The sequence below is a fragment of the Pelodiscus sinensis genome, chromosome 21, assembly GCF_049634645.1.
Source record: "Pelodiscus sinensis isolate JC-2024 chromosome 21, ASM4963464v1, whole genome shotgun sequence".
Classification (NCBI taxonomy): domain Eukaryota; kingdom Metazoa; phylum Chordata; order Testudines; family Trionychidae; genus Pelodiscus; species Pelodiscus sinensis.
This window is the reverse complement of record NC_134731.1, coordinates 4,275,353-4,298,840: the sequence shown is the minus strand read 5'-3', so window position 1 is coordinate 4,298,840 and position 23,488 is coordinate 4,275,353. Positions and strand designations below refer to the sequence as shown.

At 57.1% G+C, this 23,488-nt stretch overlaps 1 protein-coding gene and 1 long non-coding RNA gene across 2 annotated transcripts in view; one reads left to right on the top strand and one right to left on the bottom strand.

Annotated features, from left to right (window-relative positions):
• Window positions 1-1,579, bottom strand: part of LOC112543958 (uncharacterized) — a 42,742-nt gene extending 41,163 nt beyond the window's left edge. The window contains exon 1 of the long non-coding RNA XR_012897035.1: window positions 700-1,579. This is a non-coding gene — a long non-coding RNA (uncharacterized LOC112543958). The remainder of the gene's footprint in view (window positions 1-699) is intronic.
• On the top strand, window positions 1,163-22,953 carry LOC102458026 (multidrug and toxin extrusion protein 1-like). Its single transcript, XM_025179266.2, has 17 exons — window positions 1,163-1,333; window positions 2,092-2,193; window positions 3,199-3,267; window positions 4,831-4,979; window positions 6,354-6,396; window positions 7,055-7,099; window positions 8,973-9,070; window positions 11,438-11,535; window positions 12,408-12,521; window positions 13,666-13,733; window positions 14,477-14,585; window positions 15,460-15,535; window positions 16,704-16,773; window positions 17,269-17,401; window positions 18,705-18,799; window positions 20,058-20,142; window positions 22,328-22,953. Exons 1-17 carry the CDS (start codon window positions 1,163-1,165, stop codon window positions 22,546-22,548), a joined length of 1,746 nt encoding a protein of 581 aa, XP_025035051.2. The 3' UTR covers window positions 22,549-22,953.
• Window positions 22,954-23,488: the final 535 nt, after the last annotated feature.

Genomic DNA, 23,488 nt, shown 5'->3' with positions numbered 1-23,488 from the left:
CGTGCAGCGCATGCGTAGTGCTGCCCGGGGTGTGCGACGCACACTCAGTGCCCTGGGCGCGTGATGTATGCAGAGGGCCCCGGGCGTGCAGCGCATGCGTAGTGCTGCCCGGGGTGTGCGACGCACACACAGTGCCCGGGGCGCGTGATGTATGCACAGTGCTGCACCCGGGGGTCCCCCGCCCCCGGAATCGGGCCCCGCTCTTGTTAAAGCCGGCCCTGAGTCCCACCAGTCAGAACTGGTGTCCAGCCTCCAGAAGGGTCTCTTCCCTGTGGGGTGCAGTTGCCAGGGCCTTGCTCCCGCAAAGGGAGAGGGTCCCTAGTAAGAGCTCAGTGTTGAGTCCATGCAGGGCAACAAAGGCAGCCTGTGCAAACCGTTGCCGGAACTGCAGCCTGGCCGCGTGGGGCCATCGCATGCCCAGTGGCAGCTCCGGCTCCTCGGCAAGGAGTGCGCCGTGGTGTCCAAAAGCTGGGCAACCAGAGCGCACGCTGCTACAGCTTTGCTGTCCCTCGGAGAGGCAGGCAAGCTGGCGGCAGGAGCAGAGAAACGGCTGTCCGGGTGGGGGGGTCCCTTCCGCCAGCCGTAGGCAACAGTACCCGGAAACGGACCTACCGCCCTGCCCGAACTGGTTCCCGGTGGCCTTCAATGTGAGCGAGCGTCCAATCCATGTGGACGGCAGCTTTCGGAAAGGCCGCTCACGTTTCCGTTGCGCTTTCTGCGTGTGGCCGCGCTTTCGAAATCAGCCGTTCCGGAAGCTCTCTTCTGGACGAGCGTATTCCCTAAGACGCCTGCAGTCTAGACGTAGCCTCAGTGCCTGACATCTCGCCACCCCGGGCTGGGGCATGACCAGTTGCTTGAAAACTCCTGATCTAGGCCACCCCCCTGCACAGAGGCAGCCCCAAGCCTGCCTAGGACAGTGTCCAACTCCACGCAAGGCTGCCCTGCTTCCCAGCCTTCCTAGTCCTGCTCCATGCCTCCCAGGGACTTTAATCATCCCCGGGGCCCAGGCCATGCCAGCAAGGGGGTGGTGGATGGCGCCTGCTCGCTCAGCCGTAGCTGCTGTGGTTACATAACGGTCACTGGCCGGGGTCAGGTGAACCGAGCAGGTTTAACGAACGGGGAAGGAAGAGAGGGTCACTTCTTCCCCCGGCTCGGCAGCAGCATGGAGCCCGCGGGCCCAGCTGCCGAGAATCCCTTCGGAGACGGCAGGAGCATCGTCCCGCGCACGCCAGCCTCCGGCGCCGGCCAGAAAGGCAGCTGCTGGATCCGCCGGCTGATCCCATCCAACTTCTGGGAAGAGGCGAAGAAGCTGCTGGTGCTGGGGGCGCCGCTGGTGAGAGCGAGGGAGGGGCAGGGAGAGCTGGGTGCCCAGCCAACTGGTCAGGGGCCGCCGCTGCGCGGTTGCAACCCCCCTCGAGTAGGATCAGCAGAACCCTCCCAGACACATGGGTTTGACTTCCAGCCTTCCAGGGGATGAGCTCCTGTAGGTTTTAAGTGACATGTGGGTGTTTGGCCTTCGGCGGCCTGCCTGCCTCACAAGACACTACGGGGAAATCCCCTATCCCTGGAAGGAGCTGCAGAGCTGTGGCTGAAGGAACGGGGTTCCCCAGGCTGGACTAGGGAAGTCTTCTCGGTGTGTGCCGTGGGGCATCCGAGGGAGCAGGAGGCGAGCAGTAGGCTACACTGGGGAGGCTGAGATGCTGTGACCCCAGAGGCATGGAGCAGGCCTTTTCTAAGGATTTTAAATGTTGAGGACCCTCTAGACCAAGGCTCATTCCATCAGTGGAGCAGATACGAGATGCCGCTGAACAACGCTCCTGGTGCAAATTGAGCCCTGGGCTGTAGAAATGGGAGCTCCGATGCACCTGGGCTCCAGGGACTCACTCCAAGCTTACCCGGGTGTGGCACAGATCAGAGTCGGCCCTCCTCAGCCAAAACACAGACATGCATTGCAGCCACTTGGACGCAGACGATCCTTCTGCCGTCCAGTGCATGAAGCATGTGTTCTCAAGTGCTCACTGTATAGACCCACCTGGGACTCTGCAGCCTATAATCCCCCTGATTTCTGCTCCCCCACACATCTCTTTCTAGACCTTGATCCAGTTGCTGATCTTTATGATCCACATTGTGAGCTCTATATTCTGTGGCCATCTGGGGAAGGTCGAGTTGGCCTCCGTCATACTTGCTATCGCTGTGAGTATTTCAGTTCTGAGTCTTTACATAGGTCATTTAAAACAAAAGGAAATTTTTTTGTCATGCAGCGCACAGTCAACCTGTGGAACTCCTTGCCAGAGGATGTTGTGAAGACCAGGAAGTTAACAGAGTTCAAAAAAAGAACTAGATAAAGTCATGGAGGTTAGGTCCATCAATACTTTTTAGCCTGGATGGGTAGGAGTGGTGTCCCTAGCCTCTGTTTGTCAGAGGCTGGAAATGGATGACAGGAGAGGGAGCACGTGATGATTACTGGTTTCTGTTCACTCCCTCTGGGGCATCTGGCATTGGACACTGTGGGCAGACAGGACACTGGGCTAGATGGACCTTTGGTCTGGCCCGGCATGGCCGTTCTGATGTTCTTATGTATTTTTTGACCCAACTCACATATACCAGATATCTCTTATGTCTACACTTGCACCCTCCTTCAAGAAAGGGATGCAAATGAAGACATTTGAAATTGCAAACGAAGCTGTGATTTAAATATCCCGCGCTTCATTTGCATATTCGCGTTATGGTGCTATTTTGAAATAACAGACGCCATTAAGACACGGTTATTTCGAGAGGAAAACCCTTCTCTCGAAATAACCCTTATTCCTCATACAATGAGGTTTACTAGTTATTTCAAGAGAAGGGTTTTCTCTCGAAATAATCGCGTCTTAACAGCGTCTGTTATTTCAAAATAGTGCCATAACGTGAATATGCAAATGAAGTGCAGGATATTTAAATCCCAGCGTCATTTGCAATTTCTAATGTCTTTATTTGCATCCCTCTCTCGAAAGAGGGTGCAAGTGTAGATATACCCTTATTGAATAGCAATGAGGTAGCTGGGGAGGTGGGCTGATGAGCTGGAAACAGCCTGGGATAGAGGGAGAGCTTTGATCTCTCCTTTGCCTTTCAAAGCCAGCTCTTGTTGAAACCTGTGACCACCTGCATTGGCACGTTTGTGTCTGCTCATGGCTGTTTTACCATTATGATTATTTCCAGATTATAAATGTGACTGGCATCTCTGTGGGGGTTGGTTTATCTTCAGCGTGTGACACGTTAATATCCCAGGTAGGTAGCAGCGGATGGTCTCCGATCTCTGGTTTCGCGACGAGGTGGGGTTTTAAAGACACTGGCTGAGCGTAGCCTATATTGCACAGCGTGGTCGTTATTGGGTGTCTGAGCATCTAAAAGTGTCAGAGCCAACTTGACGACCCCTTAGAAATTCTGAACGTCGCAGGGTCTGTCCTTCCGGACACCCAGGTGAGCTGAGCCTCTGAAAGGGTGGTGATGGGGGGTGGTCACAGAAGGCCTCTTGGAGCGGCATCCCGGAGCGCCTCCTTACTCTCTGGGGCTTCTCACCGCCTGGTCCTGCTGGGCCAGATCTCCCGGTCTCCCCCAGCCCAGGCATAGAGCTGAGACCACCTCCCCTCCCCCCACAAAGAGCAATACCGACACTGAAACTCTTCAGGTCCGAGGAGAATGCAGTTTTGGGCCCCGCTTCCAGGAAACCCACTCCCCAAATGGGATCAGAGCCCCAAATAAATCATCCGGGCCAGCCCCCTTTAACAACGAAAGGAGGAGGTATACACGGATTGCTCCCCTCCCCCTCAGGTAGCAATTATTGACACTGGGCTTGTTAGGAACTAAAAGTGATTTCAACTGCGCCCCACCACAAGGATCATACCAAGGAATGACCCGGCTGGCTAAGCTTAGAGGCCCAAGAACACACCGCTCAAAGCCCCGCCAGGGTCCAGCGTGGTTCTTCATCTCGGACGATGTCGTGCTACTGCAGAATGAGACTGCGGTGTTCTCCTGGCTGCAGGAGTTGAGCTCCGGACGTCTGGCTCCAAGCCAAAGGGCCAGCTCCATTCAATCCAAGGTTGTAACAGACGCATAAGTCACTGCGTGGGGCCGGAGAGCCCCACTGCGGTAGCAGCTTTTACACCAGTGAGTCTCCGCCTTTCCGGACGCCTGTCTCCTTTCCGGACGCCTGTCTCCTTTCCAGACGCCTGTCTCCTTTCCGGAGTCTGTCTCGCATCCCCCCACGTTTCACCTCACTTAAAACCGGCTTGCATACAAAAGCAGACCTAAACCCGCAGCAGTTACCGAGGCATGGCCTGCGTACGCGCTTTTAGCCAAATCACGGTAAACGGGTTGGAATCTCAATATTGTACTTACATTTCTGTGCCTACATGGTGCTCTCCGGAGCTGCATCGACACGTCACTGTCTGTGTGAAATTTTCGTGTGTGCTGACTTCACTAGTGCAATCCCTGTCGCCTGTTGTAAAATGAGGCAAAGACCTAGATGAGTTGAGGTGTCCCCAGGAGACCTCTGCACACACCCTGGGGTGCATATACCCCTGCCTGAGGCCCAGTGTCTCAGACCACCCTAAAAGCCACGTCCGATCTGCTTTGCATGGATGCTGAAGGATCCCAGGGCGTGTTTAACGAGCCTCAAGACCTCACGTGCTCCGGCAGGCAGTGGGTGACGCCCGACAAGCCTGTGGAGTGTCTGAGTGGCCCCCACTCGCAAGCGGGAGGAGCGTACAGGCCTCTCGCCCATGGGGAGAGCTGTCAGACGCAGAGAGGGCGGCGACAGGATGCCACTGAGTTTGCCCTCTTGTTTCCCAGACGTACGGCGGTAAGAACATGAAGCGGGTGGGGACCATCCTGCAGCAGGGGATCCTCATCCTGCTGCTCTGCTGCTTCCCCTGCTGGGCCGTCTTCATCAACACTGAGCAGATCCTGCTGCTCTTCAGGCAGGACCCGGAGGTCTCCAGGTTGGGCGCGCGCTCCGGTTTGCACAGCTCCATGCCGCGGGTCACACGCCCCACGAAAGCAAGGGTCGGGTGCCTCCTGTTACGCGCCAGGGCCTCAGTGACACCGGAGCAGCCCCCTCACGAGCCACCCTCCGCAAACTGGAGCATCCCTCTACCAAGCCAGGCCCAGCCCCCAGCGACACCAGAGCAGCGCTCCCCTCTCACCATTGGCCAGACCCAGCCCCCAGCGACATCAGAGCAGCGCTCCCCTCCCCCCATTGGCCGGGCCCAGCCCCCAGCGACACCAGAGCAGCGCTCCCCTCCCCTCATTGGCCGGGCCCAGCCCCCAGCGACACCAGAGCAGCGCTCCCCTCCCCCCATTGGCCGGGCCCAGCCCCCAGCGACACCAGAGCAGCGCTCCCCTCCCCCCATTGGCCGGGCCCAGCCCCCAGCGACACCAGAGCAGCGCTCCCCTCCCCCCATTGGCCGGGCCCAGCCCCCAGCGACACCAGAGCAGCGCTCCCCTCCCCCCATTGGCCGGGCCCAGCCCCCGGCGACACCAGAGCAGCGCTCCCCTCCCCCCATTGGCCAGGCCCAGCCCCCGGCGACACCAGAGCAGCGCTCCCCTCCCCCCATTGGCCAGACCCAGCCCCCAGCGACACCAGAGCAGCGCTCCCCTCCCCCCATTGGCCAGACCCAGCCCCCAGCGACACCAGAGCAGCGCTCCCTTCCCCCCATTGGCCGGGCCCAGCCCCCAGCGACACCAGAGCAGCGCTCCCCTCCCCCCATTGGCCGGGCCCAGCCCCCGGCGACACCAGAGCAGCGCTCCCCTCCCCCCATTGGCCGGGCCCAGCCCCCAGCGACACCAGAGCAGCGCTCCCCTCCCCCCATTGGCCGGGCCCAGCCCCCAGCGACACCAGAGCAGCGCTCCCCTCCCCCCATTGGCTGGGCCCAGCCCCCAGCGACACCAGAGCAGCGCTCCCCTCCCCCCATTGGCTGGGCCCAGCCCTCGGTAACACCAGTGTAGTGCCCTGCATTGGCCAAGCTCAGCTCTCAGCAACATTGGTCCAACCGCTTTCTCCCTGCCAGATGAGTTGTGCCATCAGGCAGCCCCGCTGTTGTATTCATTGGGGGTCACCTGGGTGTAACCCCGGGCAGAATTTGGCCCTGAACCTTGCTGCCTCTTGAAGGCAAATTCTCTGCCTGCCGCCTGCCCGAGGCGGATTACTCCCCCGCCCCAGCGTCTCGCACATTCTAGCCCCAGTGGAGGAAATCACAGGAGAGCTGGCCCTGATGTGAGCCCTGCCCCACACATCAAGAACAGAGGGGCAGGCCAGGGCTGGCAGGGTTGTTTAGACACCGGTACTAATTGGGGCCTGTTGTATCTTCCTCCAGGTTAACCCAGGAATATGTGATGATTTTTATCCCAGCTCTTCCCGTAAGTCCCATCACCCTTGGCTCTCTCTGTCAGTCGCTGCTAGGAAACCTCTTCCCTTGCACCCAAAGCCAGATGGCAGCTGCGTTCCCCCCTCAGCTCAGTGCACTCACCCGGCCTCTCTGCCTGCTGTGGCTTCCTGCATGCGCAGTGGTCTCTTCCTGCAGAGAGGTTCGAAATCGGCAACAGGCCTGGCTGGAGCCTCGCGCAGACCTTGCACCCTGGCTCAGGGCAAGTGCTTGGTGGGACGCTTAGGGCCGGCTACCTTAGTTTTTCCATGCTAGTGAAGGGCGAGGGAATAGATAGTATTATTACTATGGTTATTTTTCCCTAGTGTCCAAGAGCGTCCTAAGGATTTCGGTCCCTGGGCTGCTGCATTTTCATGCACCAGTTTTGCCAAGCTGCTGTGGTAGATTTCATGTGGGGGGCTGGATGAGTCTGGCATCTCACCCTGGCTGCTGCGGGCCTGGGGCTCTGTTTCCAGATCGGTTATTGGAATGAGACAGGACGTACGTTTTTGTCCTGAACTTCCAGCAGCAGTGACTGTCCAAACCAGACCTTACTTCCTGTGTCCAGCGAACCGTCGCTGCGCACTGCTTTCTGCTTCTCCTGCGATCTCTCGGCTCCGCGATCTCACCCGCCGATTCATTCCTGTTTGCAGGCTGCTTTTCTGTACCAGCTGGAGACCAGATACTTGCAGAATCAGGTAGGCGGCTCCGTTACTCTTTGCCTTCCCATCTTTGTTTCAGGGGCGCAAATCTCCCATTCGGTGCAGTTGCTTGAGGTTTCTCTCGTCAGTAATTTCCCCTGAGATCTCACAGCTATTCTGTTCTGTGTCCAGTAGCCAGCATCACACACACATGCCAGGCAGTGTCCTATTGCTCCGGTCTGTGCTGACCACCCGGGGCTGTGGTCAGTGCAGCAGCTGTTTGCAGTTGTGCTGAGGACTGGCCGATCGTCTCCTGAATGCGGTTCCCTCCAGAGCTCACTTTGAATGCTTTTTGCTGCCCCTTACTTTGCACACGTGGGTATGTCAGTGAATCCACTGCATGTCGCCTGTTTTCCAAAGCGGACATCAGTTTTGTGCTCTGGCTTTATTTTCCAGTGGTCCGTCTTTTTACCCAGCTCCAGCTAGGTGGGTTTTCCTGGGCAATCTAGCTAATAACTGGAGCAGTTGCAGTTGATAGGATGGTCCGGTTTAGTTCTGCATTTCTGTTCCTTCTCTGAGGAGCTCTCTGTAGCAAAACCTGCCACCCAACTTGGCATTTCTGTTCCTCAGCAACAATAACATTTGCACAGCCCTGCGGGTCTCAGACACGCTTTGCCAGAATGTGCCAGGGACCTCTATTCCTAGGCTAAAGTAGGGAAACCAAGACCCCGAATGGTTAAAAACTAAAAATGTCAAGAGCGGGCTCTCAGTCTGTGGTCGGATTTTCAGAGGGGTGGACCATCAACACCCCCAAATGACTTCAGATGGGGATGTGAGCTGGGTGCCTCTGAAAATCAGGTCCGGGGGTATCAAGCTGAACACCAAGGGTGCGTCTACACTGCACTGTAACTCAAAATAAGACACACAATCTGAGCTAGGCAAATTGCGTCTCTTTTGATCCTATCGCTTATTTCGTAATTTCCCTCCCTGATTCCCGAAATGTCCCTTACTCCTTATGGAATGAGGTTTACAGGAACGTCAGAATAGCGAGCCCATTATATTTTGAAGTAACGGGCTTGCTGGGAAGACGCGGGATAGCTATTTCGGGATACTCCGGTACCCTGAAATAGTGCTGCTGTGTGGACGTAGCCCTGCAGACTAAAAGTTCCCTAAATTAGTGGCCCCTTTTGAAAATTTGGGACTAAGTTAGTCGGTGGCACAGGAACATTTGTAAAAGGGGGTATACCGAGCCCCTTGCTCCTGTCTACTCTCAGCATGTGGGGACCAGCAGCTGGGACCAGCCGCTGCACTCCTAGGTCCCACACCTACAAAGTTACTTGCCCGGGGTACACAGCAAGTTAGTGAATGCATTGGGAACAGAACTTGGATCTCCTGCTCTCTCCACTCAAACCGCTGTGTCCTGGATCCGGTGGCACTTTAAAGCGTCTCAACTGTATTAGGGTAGCAAAGCATAAGCTTTCGTCAGCTACAACCCACTTCCTCAGATACGAGAGCTGCAGCTCACAAACGCTGACGCTCTCATACCCTACGACTGTTGTTAGTCTTTAAAATGCTGCCGGACGCCTTGTTGTTATGGCAGAGACAGGCTAAGCACGGCTACCCTCCGAAACCTGCTTCCTGAAGGGAACGAGCAATCATTCTGAGACAGCTGGAGGCTCCCAGCCAATCAGAATATAGAGCCGCTTCCCTTAGATACAAGGCTTCTCCAAAATTCCACACGAGCATCATTAGTGCTACCCTCCCGTCACGCCTCATCTTCCTCCGCTGCTCCCCAAGAGTTCAGACAGGCCAAGCCGTAACTTGCCTACTTCTCCAGAGGCCACGATTATATCTTAGACAAGGGGACAGGAATCCATTAGCTCAGGGGAAAAACCAGCAACCCCCAGTTCTGTATTTTGTTGAATTTCAGAGGATAATCTGGCCCGAAGTGCTCAGTGGCATTTTTGGAAATATCATCAATGCAATTGTCAACTACGTCTTCCTCCACGTGCTGGACCTCGGCGTCATGTGAGTAGTACCTGCATGGTCAGAAGCCAGGAACTCGATGGCCCGTTACGGCTTGATCCTGCGTGGTCCTGATTTCAGGTGGCCCTGTGAAGGGGTCTTGAGTTGGGTGCCCAGAAGCATTTAGCCACTTCTGAAAAACCTTGGCGTAAGTGAACAAGCAAGGCTGGCTCTCCGACAGCTACTGAGACAGTCTGGCTGTGTCTAGACTGGCAAGTTTTTCCGCAAAATCATCTGCTTTACACTGGCCGCTTGAATTTCCGGAAAGCACTGACGATCTCATGTAAGATTGTCAGTGCTTTTATACGGAAATACTATGCTGCTTCCGTTCGGGCAAAAGTCTTTTTCCAAAAGACTTTTGTGCAAAAGGGCCAGTGTAGACAGCACAGTACTGTTTTCCGAAAAAAAGCCCTAATCGCGAAAATGGCGATCGGGGCTTTTTTGAGGAAAACCGTGTCTAGATTGGCCACGGACGCTTTTCCACAAAAAGTGCCTTTGCGGAAAAGCATCCTGCCAATCTAGACGCGCTTTTCCGAAAATGCTTTTAACGGAAAAGTTTTCCGTTAAAAGCATTTTCGGAAAATCATGCCAGTGTAGACGTAGCCACTGGGTCTCTAAGGGGTACCGAAGATCTCTTAACTTCCACATGGGCACCAGCTTAGGCCAGTGGTCTTTGCTTATGAATAAAACCAAGCAAAGTCTCAATGTTTGGCCCGGAGCTATGTCCAGGACCAGGCCTTGAGACGATCCACAGGGCTCATGCTGCCCATTGCAGAAATGCAACCCCCTCTCGAGCGTGGCACAGAACTTCCACCAGACACAGAGCGGGCACTACCCTGACCGCCTTCCTCCATAAAGCCCCCGCTTGCTCTGCCAGCCCGGGCTTACTGGTTCCGGTTCACCGGTGGGGGCCGGAACAGCTCCCTGCCCATCACCTGCTCCAGCCCTGCGGGGCCTGTGGCGGACAGGGGCTGCTCAGGCTGGGCTGGAGCGTCCCTGCCTGCAGTGGAGAGGCCGTTCCAGACCAGCCATGGTGGGTGGGAAGGCAGGGGCACTCCAGCCCACCTGCCCCTTGCATTGGGGCTGTGATAACCAATGAAATGTGATTTTACATCCCTATTGCGCAGTGCCTGGGAGATGGAAAGTGCTTGTTCTTCATAGGCCAGTCACTGACCTGGGCAAAAGAGGGGCCGTGAGAGCCGTTTTCAAGTGTGTAAAAGGGTCTTACAAGGAGGAAGGAGAAAAATTGTTCTCCTTGGCCTCTGAGGACAGGACAAGAAGCAATGGGCTTAAACTGCAGCAAGGGAGATTTAGGCTGGACATTAGGAAAAACTTCCTGCCTGTTAAACACTGGAATAAGTTGCCCAGGGAGGTTGTGGAATCCCCATCTCTGGAGATATTTAAGAGCAGGTTAGACAGACACTTGTCAGGGATGGTCTAGACGGTGCTTGGTCCTGCCATGAGGGCGGGGGGCTGGACTCGATGACCTCTCGAGGTCCCTTCCAGTCCTAGTATTCAATGATTCTATGAAAAGCCCGGGGTAAAGGTTCACACCCCAGCTGGACGCTGGTGGGTAGTGTGATGGCGCGTTGGGGTTTTCCCATCTCCTGCACCCCCGTAATGGCACGGACAGACTCCACCAGCCAGTAGAATAGAGGGAGGTCATTGCTTCTCCAGGATACAGCACAGATGGAATCTGGTTACAGGGCAGGCCTAGGATGCCTCAGCCCCCCTTGAGATGGGGGAGCCTGGGCCCCTAAATCCCAGCCCATTGCCTAGGCTGCTTCCTCCATGATACCAGCCAGAAACCTAACTCACTTCCAGCCCTGCCCCCAGCCAGGGCTCCACTCCCCTTCTTCCCATTGTTGCGCTCCCTGGGAGATAACTGGTCAGACAGGTTCGAAGCCCCCTTGCATAATGACTCATCCCCTGTCCTGCTGGGCCGTGCTGCAGCCAGCAGCTAGCCGAGGTCAGTCACAACCCACTGCCCAGCATAGCAACCAGCAAGGTACCCCCCACTACGTCACAGGTAGCAGAGGCTTCCATGGAGCCTGCTGGGCTCTGCGGGCCAGGCCAATCAGATTGCGCATGGTGAGATGCCAGCGCCTTAGCAAACCAACCCAGGAGGATGAGCCATAACCAGCCATGCTGCCAGTCCATCCACTCCAGCTCCCCGAAGTGACTGATTCCTACTGCTCCAGCGTCCCACTCGCCAGGAGCCCACTTAGCAATGCAAGGCTGGGTGCGGAGCGGGTGAGGTACTATGGGCTCTGCTCCAGTGTCTTTGGCTCAGCAAAGATTTGCTGCCGCTGCCGCAATTGCTGGCAAGACGGGGCTCTCTACAACTTGCCTTCTCTGTTGCTTTCCCAGGGGTTCTGCCTGGGCAAACACCATTGCTCAATACGCGCAAGCCATCTTCCTGCTCCTGTACATCGTGGCCAAGAAGCTCCACGTGGAGACTTGGGGAGGTGCGGTATCTTTCAGGCTTTCTGCTAACGTGTCTGCCAAAACCTCTGACTCGCATCGCCCGAGGCGCCCCCTTCCATGGATTTCATTCTCTTGGCGAGCCCTGCAGGGTAACCCGGGTATGAGCGGGTCTGATGGGGACCACACGCCGTAAGTCACAGCTCAGAGCAGCAGAGTGTAGCACGAATGCTGGGGGAGCCCAGAGAGAAAGTCGTAGCCGTGAGCAGCGTGTCGTTCCTGGGGAACTGAACCTCACCTCCTGGTGCTGTGGTCAGAACGGCTCACGTCCCATGCTGCCAGAGGCAGTACCGGCACCGTCAGTCAGAATTTACCTGGAAAGAACGGAGCATACCGGCACCTCTGTACGCAGGGCAATGCTGGCGCCACCCCTGCTTTTTTTTGGGGGGGGCTCAACAACTTTTCCCCTGGAGTATGGCACCTTTTTTTTTTTCTTTACAAAAAAGCCCTGCCAGTGCTGTCCGCTCAGTGCAAGGGCCGGGGTGTGTGAGTGTCCATGAGAGCTCTGTGGGCCCATTGGGATGTGTTAATGAACCCAGCACACTGCTGGAGTAAGTTCCAGTGGTGGTTAATGGGTGTCACAGCGTGGCTTGCAAGGGCCTGTTGAATACACAAAGGGCGGCTGTTTCTCTCTGGGATGTTTCTGGTCTCTAGCCCCCTCTCTAACCCAGCCTAGGCCCCAGAGATTCACTCCGGCTCTGGACACTGGGGGAGTTTGGGTGCGCCTGAGCAGGGGGGCTTTTTCTCGTCACGCATTGCGTGCTCTGCTCCGGAAAGTGACCACAGACCCCGTTTCCCTTCCTGCTTCGTGTGCGAACCCTCCCCCCGTGACTGACCCTTCCTCATCTTGCCCCAGGCTGGTCCCGTGACTGTCTCCAGGAGTGGGACACCTTCATGGCTCTGGCTGTGCCCAGCATGCTCATGATATGCATCGAGTGGTGGACCTACGAAATCGGAAGCTTCCTGATAGGTGTGTGAAGGAAGGAGGATGCTCCTGGGGCACTAGAGGTGGTATCGCCAAGAAAGATCTCGCTCAGGGATTCTCCTCTGCGGTACATGCATGGGCGGCGGGTGAAGCCCCAGCTGCGGGAGGCAAGCTTTAGCCCCGCCCCTTCTGCCTGAGGCCCTGCCCCTGCAGCCAAGCCCCACCCACCCCCGCTGGATCCTTCCTGGCCACCTGGAGAGCCGGGGCTGCCGAGCTATAGCCACCTTCCCAGGTGGCCGGGGTCTGTAGGCAATTTTGGGAAGGCTGTGCCTGATCAGTACGCCCTAACGTTTCAGACAGTGGCTCGTTTCTGCGACCCTGTGCCTGGCACACGGAAACAGAAGCCCAGCACTGGTATTCCAACCCAGCTGTTTGCTAACGAGCGGGTGAAAAGGGGAAGGGGTTTTCAGTAACAGCGTCCCCGGTTCAGGTTCCGCCTGCCCGCGTCACAGCTGTGGCACTTGTGTGTGTTTGGATCAGCTTTTGCAAGCCCGTAGTTTTGACAGTAGGGCTGTGTCCAGACTCAGGGGTTTTTTCGGGAAAAGTAGCCTTTTCCCGAAAAAACTTCCCCTGTGTCCAGACTCAAGCCGCGTTCTTTCGAAATTATTTCGAAGGAACGCGGCTTTTCTTTCGATGGCGGTAAACCTCGTTTCACGAGGAAGAACGCCTTCTTTCGAAAGTTCCTCTTTCAAAAGAAGGCGTTCTTCAATGTAAATAGGGCTTCCTCGAAAGAGAGCATCCAGACTCGCTGGGTGCTCTCTTTCGAAAAAGCGGCTTGCTCTTTCGAAAGATCTGCCTGCAGTCTAGACGCGATCTTTCGAAAGAGGCTCTTTCGAAAGAAGCCTGCAGTCTAGACATAGCCGAGGTGGGTCCGCAAGGCCAAGCAGCTCCCTGAAACGGGTGCAGCTGTGGGGACAGGCTGAGCGCCGCAGATCAACCGGACGTTTCACCCGGCCTTTAAAAGGGCTGCTTTTCTGCAAGCCAGAATACAGTCGGACGTCCCTCCGGTGTGGGCCTGCTGAGCGCAGAGTGGGTGCTGGTGGAGAAGAGGAAGGGTTAACGACGCAGTTGGGGGGAGGAGAACCAGGGAGGGAAACTGACTGGGTCTGTCTCCCCTCCTCCCCCGCAGGCCTGCTGAGCGTGCTGGACCTTTCTGCACAATCCATCATTTACGAGGTGGCCATTGTGTCGTACATGGTGAGAGTTGGGGGTTACCCTTTACTTCACGGTACCACCTTCCTGAGAGGGGACCCCCTTGGCGCTGAGCGGTCACAAGCCAGGCCAAGTCAGCCCCTGCATGGAAGAGCTCGGGCGTAGCCAGGCCGGGGAAGCATCCTCAGCCTTGTGCGGCATGGGAGGCGAGGCCCAGAGAGACCAACTCAGTGTTGCACATGGCGTCAGCTCCTGGGCCCTCCCCACGCAGTGCCCAGCCATGTGCAGAGGGGCAGACACCTTCCCAGCTCTCCCTAGTCCCCAGGCAGGCCAGAGTTATCCCTTCTTTGCAGATGGGGAAACTGAGGCTGAGGGGCCGTGACCTGCCCAGCTGGGAATCAGGGTCAGAGGCGGGATTAGAACCTTGGCCTTTGCGACGACCTGCCCCAGTGCCAATCGCACCTGGCTGTGGCCCCTCCCTCTGCTGAGCCAAAAGTCTTGCCCCATATGGGCAGCCAACCCCTCCCCCCGCCCCATGGGCCAGCCCTAGCTGCCCGCTCCCTGTGGGGAGGCCTTGGAATGGAGCCCTGTCTCCCCTCCCTATGGTACCTGGGGCCCATGGCTCCATGCAGTGCAGCGCTCAGTCCGCATTCACCGTCAGTCCCTCCCGGCTGCCTCCTCGTGATCGCATCAGCTGGCCCGGGAGCTGCAGCGCTCGTCCAGGGGCACCTGGGCCCAGAATGGCTCTCCTCCCTGGACCCATGGGTGTGGGTGCTTTGGACTTTCAGGTTCACTATGGACTCAGCATATCTGTCAGCGTTCTGGTGGGGAACGCGCTGGGCGCTGGGGACACAGAGGCAGCCAAGAGATCTTCCATTACCAGCCTACTGTGCACAGGTGTGTGGCTGCTTTGCTTGGTCTGTGTGCGCTGGGGCCACCAAAGTGCGATGCTCCTCCTGGCTCTGCAAGTTTCCTACCTTGATCTTTTCCTGCGGCAACTCACTTCTCCCCTGCAGGGTCCCACTGATTCCAGTCCACCCAACCACCGGCAGTTCTTTAGTGCCCTAGATTGGGGATGGGGAAAAAAAAAGAAAAAGAACTGCGTAACAATACAAATTCTATAGGTTACATGGTTAACCATGCCCAGAGCAGGTTTGAAACCAACAAAAGGACATTTTTCTTCATGGAGAATACAGTCAACCTGTGGAACTCCTCGCCAGGGGATGTTGTGAAGACCAGGACTTTAATAGAGTTCAAAAAAGAACTAGATAAATTCATGGAGGAGAGGTCAGTCTGTGGCTAGTAGCCAGGATAGGTAGGAACGGTGTCCTTAGCTTCTGTTTGTTGGAAGCTGGAATGGGCGACAGGGAAGGGATCATGTGATGATTCCCTGTTCACTCCCTCTGGGGCATCTGGCATTGGCCACTGTGGGCAGACAGGACACTGGGCTAGATGGACCTTTGGTCTGACCCAGCACGGCTGCTCTTACGTTCTCCCGGCCCCGTGGAGTTGCCCACTTCCATGCCCATGGGGCTGCTAGCTCCCAGCCCCATGCAGTTTAACCGTTACTGGTAACCAATAAGCACCAGCTTATTAATTCCCCAGATAACTGGTTAAACCCTTCCATCCCTACTATGGAGGCCTAGGGCCCAAAGGGACAGCCCCCGGTTTGGACACTTGCAGTCTGAGGTAGGTCGCTCAGGCTGGGCCAGGAACCGCATTTCATCTCGTACTCAGCTTGTGCCCCCTGACTCCGGATTCTGCTTTCCAGGGGGGCTTTGCCTGGTGATAGGTGTCATTTTGGCAGCCACGAAGGATGTGCTGGGTTACATATTCACCAGCGACAGGTGAGTCGTTCTTGTTCAGGACGGTAGCAATGGCAGAATGAACAAAGATGAACAGTTACTAGTAGAACGGAGCCAGAGGAAAAATTAGCTTAAAGGCTGCTCCCAAGCCCATTGTACTTGGGGGAAAGGTTCCCAGTGACGGCTGGGCACCGTCATGCGCGGGGTGGACACGTTTCCTTCTCCACAGGGGCTTCCCTCATACAAAGCAGGGACCTTGCTGGAAAACCGATGCTGCCTCTGAGCTGGTGGAAAGAGAAAGCGTGTCGGCGTTCGGTCCTCTCTTTGGATCGGAGCACCTTGTGTTTTCGCTCAGCTGAGCAAAGCCGAAGCCTCTGGCAAAAGCTTTGTTAGCGGGCCAGAACAGAGGCCACCCGGCCCAACGGGTTGTATACAAAGACACCCGAAATCCTCAGTCGCCACGGGGGAAGGGCGATTTCCTAGGGACTGACTTTTCCCAGTGCAGAAGCAGAACTTCCTGTAACTCAGCTTAGAAAAGAGGAGACTAAGCGGGGTACGATAGAGGTCCATAAAATCATGACTGGTGTGGAAAAAGTGAACAAGGAAAAGTTATTTACTTATTCCCATAACATAAGAACGAGGGGTCACCAAATGAAATTAATAGGCAGCAGGTTTAACACAAACAGAAGGAAGTTTTTCTTCACTCGGCGCACAGTCAACCTGTGGAACTCCTTGCCAGAGGATGCGGTGAAGGCTAGGACTTTAACAGGGTTCAAAAAAGAGCTAGATACAGTCATGGAGGTTAGGTCCATCAATGGCTATTAGCCAGGATGGGTAGGAATGGTGTCCCTAGCCTCTGTTTTTCTGGAGGAGGGTGACAGGGGAGGGATCACGTGAGGATTTCCTGTTGTGTTCCCTCCCTCTGGGGCATCTGGTATTGGCCACTGTCAGCAGACAGGACACTGGGCTGGACGGACCGTTGGTCTGACCCAGTGTGGCCGTTACGTAACTCGCTGTTCAGTCCCAGCATGCGGCGAGGCCCCGCCGCACGACACAGCAGGGGCTGTAAGCAAGTCTCCCCAGCCCTGGCGGCACAGGGCTCCGCGGGTTGTGCAGGACACAGCGGCGCGCTGGGGGCCGGGAAGCGGTTGTAGCGGTGGGAGATCCGCTCAGTGCCCGGCCCTGACAGCCCCCCCCCTTCCTTGCACAGAGAGATCATCGCCCTGGTGGGGAAGGTGATGCCGGTCTATGTGGCCGTCCACCTGTTCGAAGCCGGCTGCGTAAGTACTGCGGTCGCCGTCCCAGGTCATTTCCGAGCGGGGTGGAATTCAGTCCAGGTCGCTGTAGGGGGCAGGGCAGCGTTAGCCCCAGGGCTGAGCCCGCAACGCTGCCTCACCGGGAAGGGCTGAGGGACAAGTCCAGCCGAGGCAATGGGGCCGGGGGGGCTGGCAGGAGCGGTGGCCCTCCAGGGGTTCTCTGGGAGGGAGACACAGAGCCCTGGGCACAGAAGAGGCACATGGTGGGAAGCTGGAAGCAGCCCACAGCTACCCGGGGCAGGACGGAAGCCAGCGGGCTCCGAGACCAGGGTCTTACATGAGCGTCCAGGGGTCCCCGCTACCTGGCTGCAGCCAGCCATGAAGCGAGAGCCTCTGCTGTGGGGAGGGCCCCCTCCCCCCCACTCCCTCCTCCGAGGTCAGCAAGGAGAAATAAAGCGCCCAGGGCTTCCTGCCATCCGCCCCCCAGCCCCCTGAGCCGGGCCGTGCTCCCCCTTGCAGTGCGTAACCAGCGGCGTGCTGAGAGGGGCTGGGAAGCAGAAGGTCGGCGCCATCTTGAATGCTGTTGGCTACTACGCCGTGGGCCTGCCCGTGGGAGCCACGCTGCTCTTCATGACCAATATTGGGATGATAGGTACAGTGTACCAGCCTCTGCCGGGCGGGGGCGGGGGACCGGCCCGCGCGCCCAGGAAAGGCGGGCGCCAACAATTCCAGCTACACCCCGACCAGCACCCAACGGCCTGAGGCTGGACGCCAGCGGGCGGGTCTGGGCTGAGCTGTCGGCGCCTTGGCCACGTCTCCCGGCATAAAAACGTTTGGCTACGTCCAGACTACATCCCTACGTCTAGACGTAGCCTTTGTGTTTTTAAAATGGGCCTAAAGGTTCCTCAGTCCCTCTGCTGGCTGGGTTGGTAAGGGGGAGGGTCGGGTGTGTGTGTGTGGGGGGGGGGGGGGGGGGGGTTTGGACACTGCTCCTGTGTGGTGCATACTAGACACAGCTGAAATGGGCTCTCGAAGCCAGACGGGACCCCAGTCATGGCTAGTCTGCCTTCTGCTCCTCTCCCCCCGAAACAGGGCCCGAATTCCACCTGGCCTACAGCTCCCCCTAGAAACCCACCAGCCCCTCCCATCCCCCCTCTTCACTCCCCCAGCCCCCGATTGTTCCAACACAGACCCCAAAATCCCCAGCTCATCTCCCCCCCCCAAGAATTCATCGGTCTGGAGAACGATCCCACCTCCCAAAATGCTGGTAGAATTTGTGGGGGCGGAGAGGCGCCGCGAGCCATTATAAATCCTGCACGGAATGGAAACGCTTCCAGCCAGGCTGGGGGCACGGCCGCTTCCCAAGTTCCAGCACGTCCGTCCCTCCCCCAACCTCAGCTTCCCCATCACCTTCCCCAGCTCCCCACTCCGTAGTCAGCTACACAGCAGCTGTCCAATTCCCCCCCTTCCCTGGGCGGGGGGAGTCTGGCAGAAACAGGCGAGCTCTGGGCTGACTAGCTGCTCCGGGCCTCTCCCGGGCTGGGCTGAATGGAGAGGGGGTTTCTCTGGGCCTGGCTCTCCCTGGGTTTGGGGGGAGCCACCTGACAGGCAGGTGTGGTGCTAAGGGCCCTGATGATGCTGTACAGAAGCGGCCACTAGGTGGGAGTGTTGCACAGCTCCCGCCAGGTGCAGCCCGGTGCAGGGAGACCAAGCATGGGGAGGGCGGGGAGGAAGAAGGTGTGTACCTGCCACAAGCAGCAAAAGCCCAGGTAGCAGGTGGGGCAGCCCTACCGGCCAGGCGTGCGGGCTCTGATGGGGGCGCAGAGGCAGCAAAGCAGCAGGGGCCACAGGCCTGCAGGGCCAAGAGGAGATTCCATCGGTCTAATGGGTCTACAGCCGCTGCCGCGTTAGCTTTCATCTGCGCCCCCCAGTTCACGCCGGCCTTCCCCTCCCAGGCCTCTGGATCGGCTTACTGATCAGCGCCATCATCCCGTCCTGCTGCTCCGTCATCTACATCGGGCGGCTCAACTGGGACAAGGTCTCCGAGGAGGTAACCAGCTTTCCGGGTGTGCACCGCAGGTCGGACCTGGCACGTGGACACGTGAGGGGCAGGGGATGCTGGAGCCGAGCCATCAGCGCCACCTCTCGGGCTCCTCAATAGCTATGCCGGAGACTGCCGCAGCGCGCTCGGGGCAGGCCGTGGGGGAGGGTGTCTGCCCCGTGCTGCCGCCACGTGAGCCATTCTTGGTGTTAGCTGACACTACAGAGTGTTAAAAATAACAAAGAGCTGGCTCACACCCAGCACTGCGCGTCTCCCTCCTGCATACCCAGTGACCCGGCTTTAGGAGTCTCCCAGTCGTTCTCAAAGCCTTGCCCTGTCCCCAGGGCCGGGAGCCAGCTGCCAAGTGCTTCCATGGTGCCACAGCACATGGCCTGTAGCGTGAAAACTTTTAGCTACTTTGGTTTAATGCCAGGGGCTTGCGTAGCCAGAGATTCTATTAATGATTTGGGCTCCTGGTAGTTTTTCCTACCTACTTAAAAGCAGTTCTGGTCACTTGCAGCTTCTTGGTTCCTCGCTGGGGGTATGTTTACACTAGAGTCTTATTGGAAAAATGGCCGTTTTTCCAACAAAACCTGAGTTACGTCCACACTGCAATCGCGTTCTTCCGAAAGTAAATCGAAAGACCAGAGGGGGTTTTCCGGCGTCGGCAATCCTCTTTCTACGAGGAAGAAGCCTTTTTGCCAAAGAGCTCTTTTGGAAAAAGGCATGTGTGGATGGGGAAGAGGGAGTTCTTTCAAAAGAAGAGGAAAGAGGAAAAAGCACAGGTGCTCTGGTGGCCGTTCCGTCCATAGCAATCACAGCTTAAATGCGAGAGCGTCCAATCAGTCTGGACACTATCTTTTGAAAAAACAGATCGCTTTTTTGATGCGCTTGTGTGTGGGGATGCTCTTTTTTGGAAGATCTCTTCCGAAAAAAGATTCTTCCGAAAGAAGCCTGCAGTCTAGACCTAGCCAGGGTTTTGATGCCCATTCTGACAGAGCTCTTGAGCAAACCAGTTTAGCTAAAACACACACAACCTACAGCTCAGCTCTTGGATACTCTGTGGGCTGTAACTGCTCGCTGGGGTCGTCCTTTAGTCACAACAGCTTCATTTTCCTGTAACACCGCTCTCACATCTGGGTGTTTGTCACTCCTGCTACAACCTACGAATCTGAAACGCGCCAGTAAAACTAGCTCTGTACACGCTCAGCTCCCGCCTGCTGCATACAACACAGATCATCTGAATTCAGTGCATTTCTGTTCCTAGGCACGGCAACGGGCGGGGGTGAGCCAGCTGGCCGGCGAGGATTTGAACTCCGCTCCTGTCCCATGCAAGCTGGTGCTTGCCTCGAGTAAGAACAAGTTTGATTTGCTATCGGCCAATTGTTTTGACCTGCAGATGGTTGGGTAGCACTTCTCATCCCCCCTCATTAACGCAAGTGCTGCACAGTAGATAGCGGGTACTTGAATAGTTGTGTAACTGCACGACATCTTTGCAGTTACACAACCATTTGCTGGTGCTCGGGGGCAGGGCTGGCAGCCAGTGCGCTCCCGGGAGCCCCCTGCTACCGCCCCTGTATCCGCAGCAGGGGAAGGGGGAATTGGGAGGCTGCCGTGAGGCAGCAGCGTGCGGGTGGCAGGAGGAGCTGGTCTGTGAGGGGGGCCAGTTTAAAAATCAGCTCCTCTTGTGGGCCGGCTGCCTGCCGCCCTGTACAGAGGCAGCAGCAGGGGGTGGCAGCAGCCCCTGTTTGTGGGGGGGGCCGGTCTGAGCTCCCCACGGACAGAGGCTGCTCTGCAGGACATGGAGCAGCCACTGTCCACAGGGAGCTCAGACCCCCTGCGGACAGGGGCTGCCACCGTGAAGCAGCCTCTGCCTGCGGTGGACCCAGGCCTGATGCAGACAGAGGCAGCCTCCCCTGTCCCTCTGACAGAGGCAGCAGCACCGTGGAGCTAGTGCTAGGGGGAACCAACTTTTAAGCCGGCTCCCTCCAGCACCGGCTCCTGCTTCCTCCTCGCTTGCTGCCTCGGACACAAAGGCAGCAAGGGGGGGGGGGGGAAATGTGAGTAGTCAACAAGATTAACAGATAAGCCTAGGCTCATTGTCAGCCCTACTGCACAGCAGGTAGCTAAAACAGCTACAGCTCTTTGCAAGTATGTTGGGGAGCAGGCGTGTGCGCGCACGGGCCCGAACCGAAGCCGGTTGGGGGAAGCGGATGGTAGTTGTTACTGTACGTAGTGCAGCAGGGTAATGCTGCTTTCCACGGTGACAGCACGAGCCACATGGGGGCCAGTGTTAGGAAAGGAGCCCTCGAGTCCCAGGGGGGAGTCCTGACGAACCGACGGGTGTTACTCCAGCAGAATTAGGACACTAGAACCGGAAGGGAGCTCGAGAGGTGATCAGGTGCAGGCCCAGGCCCTCCCGGGGCAGGGCGGGGGGCTGAGCAGCTGCTAGGCCTTGCTGGTTCTCAGTAGGGATGGAAAAAGTTGGTTCGAAAGGTAAGTAACTGCTGAAAACGTAGCGGCTCCACGCGCTGCGGGCTCTGCAGTACGTTCAAATCGGCTTTGTACTGCAGAGCCTGCAGCGAAGCTGCCCCAGGAGCCAGTCCGGCACCCGCGGAGGCGACTTCCCTGCCCCAGCGAAGCCACCTCCCCAGGAACAGAGCTAGGAGGGGCTGTCGGCCCCGCTCCCGGAGGCCTTCGCTGTGGGCTCTGTAGCCGGCTCGCTAGCAAGCCCCTGCCAGTATGTAACCAGCGGTGGGGGAGCTGGACCTGGGCTGCCATGGACAGGGATTGCTCCAGCCAGAGCAGCTCCTACCTGCGATGGGCCCTGTGGGCTGGAGCAGCCCCTACAATTAACCACAACGGCCAAGCATTGCTCATTTGGGGTCAGCCAATTAACCTCTCCCATCCCTAGTTCAGAGGAGCTGTCACTCCCCGCCCCCGGAAGCTCTAGGCTGTTCAACAAGTGGAATTTCTGGTCACCAGTAGCCTGAGCCCAGAGCGGGGGCTCCGTGGTGCACCTGGGAGAGGAGAGCTTGTTCCATCCTGCAGTAGGCCTGCAATTCATCAGAGCCTGAAACCGACCCAGGGCTTTGAAAGGGCAGAGACAGCAAAACGCCTCCCCCTTCTAAGAAGCACTTGGCCCGCTCAGCTCTTTTCCCTGGGGTCCTTCTGGAAGGGCCAGCACAGTGCTCTTCCTGCAGGGCTTGGCGGGGAGGGAGCCACGCCAGCTGGAAGCATGGGCACAAAGGTGCAATAATAATTAAAAAAATAAAAAAAAAAGAGAGAGGAGGGATTTATCTGGGTGGCCAGGGCTGCAGAAGGTTTTGTTCACACACACATCCCATCCCCCCCCCCCCGAGGAAAAACAAGCGTCTCATGAAGCAGTTTAAGAACAGAGTGCTGGCAAGGAATTTTTCAGCCTTGGGCCGGGGATCAATTTCATTTAAAGCTCTTCTAGCTACCCGAGTACTGCCAGCGGTTAATTAAACTCCTGCCTAGCCCTGCAGTCCTACTCCCTGTGCTGCTGTGTTGCAGGGGAAGCAGACGCCCAGAACGGTGTTGTTCTGACAAGCATCACTAGGAACCAGGGCCAGCCGTACCAGCAAACGTTCCAGGAAGCCATGCCTGCCCTGACCACGGTGGGCAAAATGCTGTCTGTGAAGCAGCTGATCATTTGGCGCGGGCTGGCTGTCACCGCGGCTGTTGTCGTCCTTGCAGCAGGCATTCTCGTAAGGGTCATGACTCTCCACCGCTGACATCCAGCCAATGACCCCAGGGTAAAGGGTAGGAGACCTCGGCTGGGTCTGCGGTCACAGCAAGAGAGAAGAGCCCGTGTTAGCCAAAGACGAACTGCCCCGCGCTGAGAGTTGCTCTACATGGTGCCTTTGGGAATGGTCACAGGCTGCTATGGGACTCTCACCCTCCAGCTGGCTGAACAGGCTGGAAAGACTTTGGTCGACTCTCTTCACTCTACCCGCGGCAGCGATTCAGAAATTCAGCTGCAAGCAGCGGTAATTATCACCACATTGAACTTTCATTGCCCGTGATAAGACAGCAGCAGCAGTTGCTTTTCTGTGTACAGCACTGCGGGCCTGGTGATTAAATGGCCTTATTTTTAACGGTGAATAAACTCCTAAAGCTGCCAGTTCGGGTAGGAGGGATTGCAGTAGCTCCTCTGGTTTGATTCGCGGCTGTGGCAGAGAGAACCCCAGAGCCCTAGAAGCTGTGACAGCGGCATAGCTGCCGTAGAACTCCGGGCCTTGGGGAGGGGGAGAACGCTGACTGCAGAACAGCTTTCCAAAGCAGTTTGTATTAGCAGCAAATCCGTTAGAAGGTATCCTGCCGCCCACTGGAGTTCCATGTCCAGCTCATGCACCTTGTCTGACCCTTCCCCCTTCCCCCATGTGCCTCTTGTGCATCAAAGCCCCACACTTCCTAACATTCCCCCCCCCAGCCCTTTTGGAGCACCACACATCTGCTGATTTCTCCCTCCCTGAGTTTGAACGCCACCAATCAGCTGTTCATGCAGTCCAAGGAGAAGGAGAGCCACTCATGTGCCACACTCGCTCGTCTTAGTTGCCCTTTGCTGATCAAATCCATTCAAACCAGGAGCTCTCATTCTTCCTTAGCTCACCGCCGATTCTCTGGGCAGAGAGGTTTCAATAATACTTGTACACCTAGCATGAAACTTCCCTC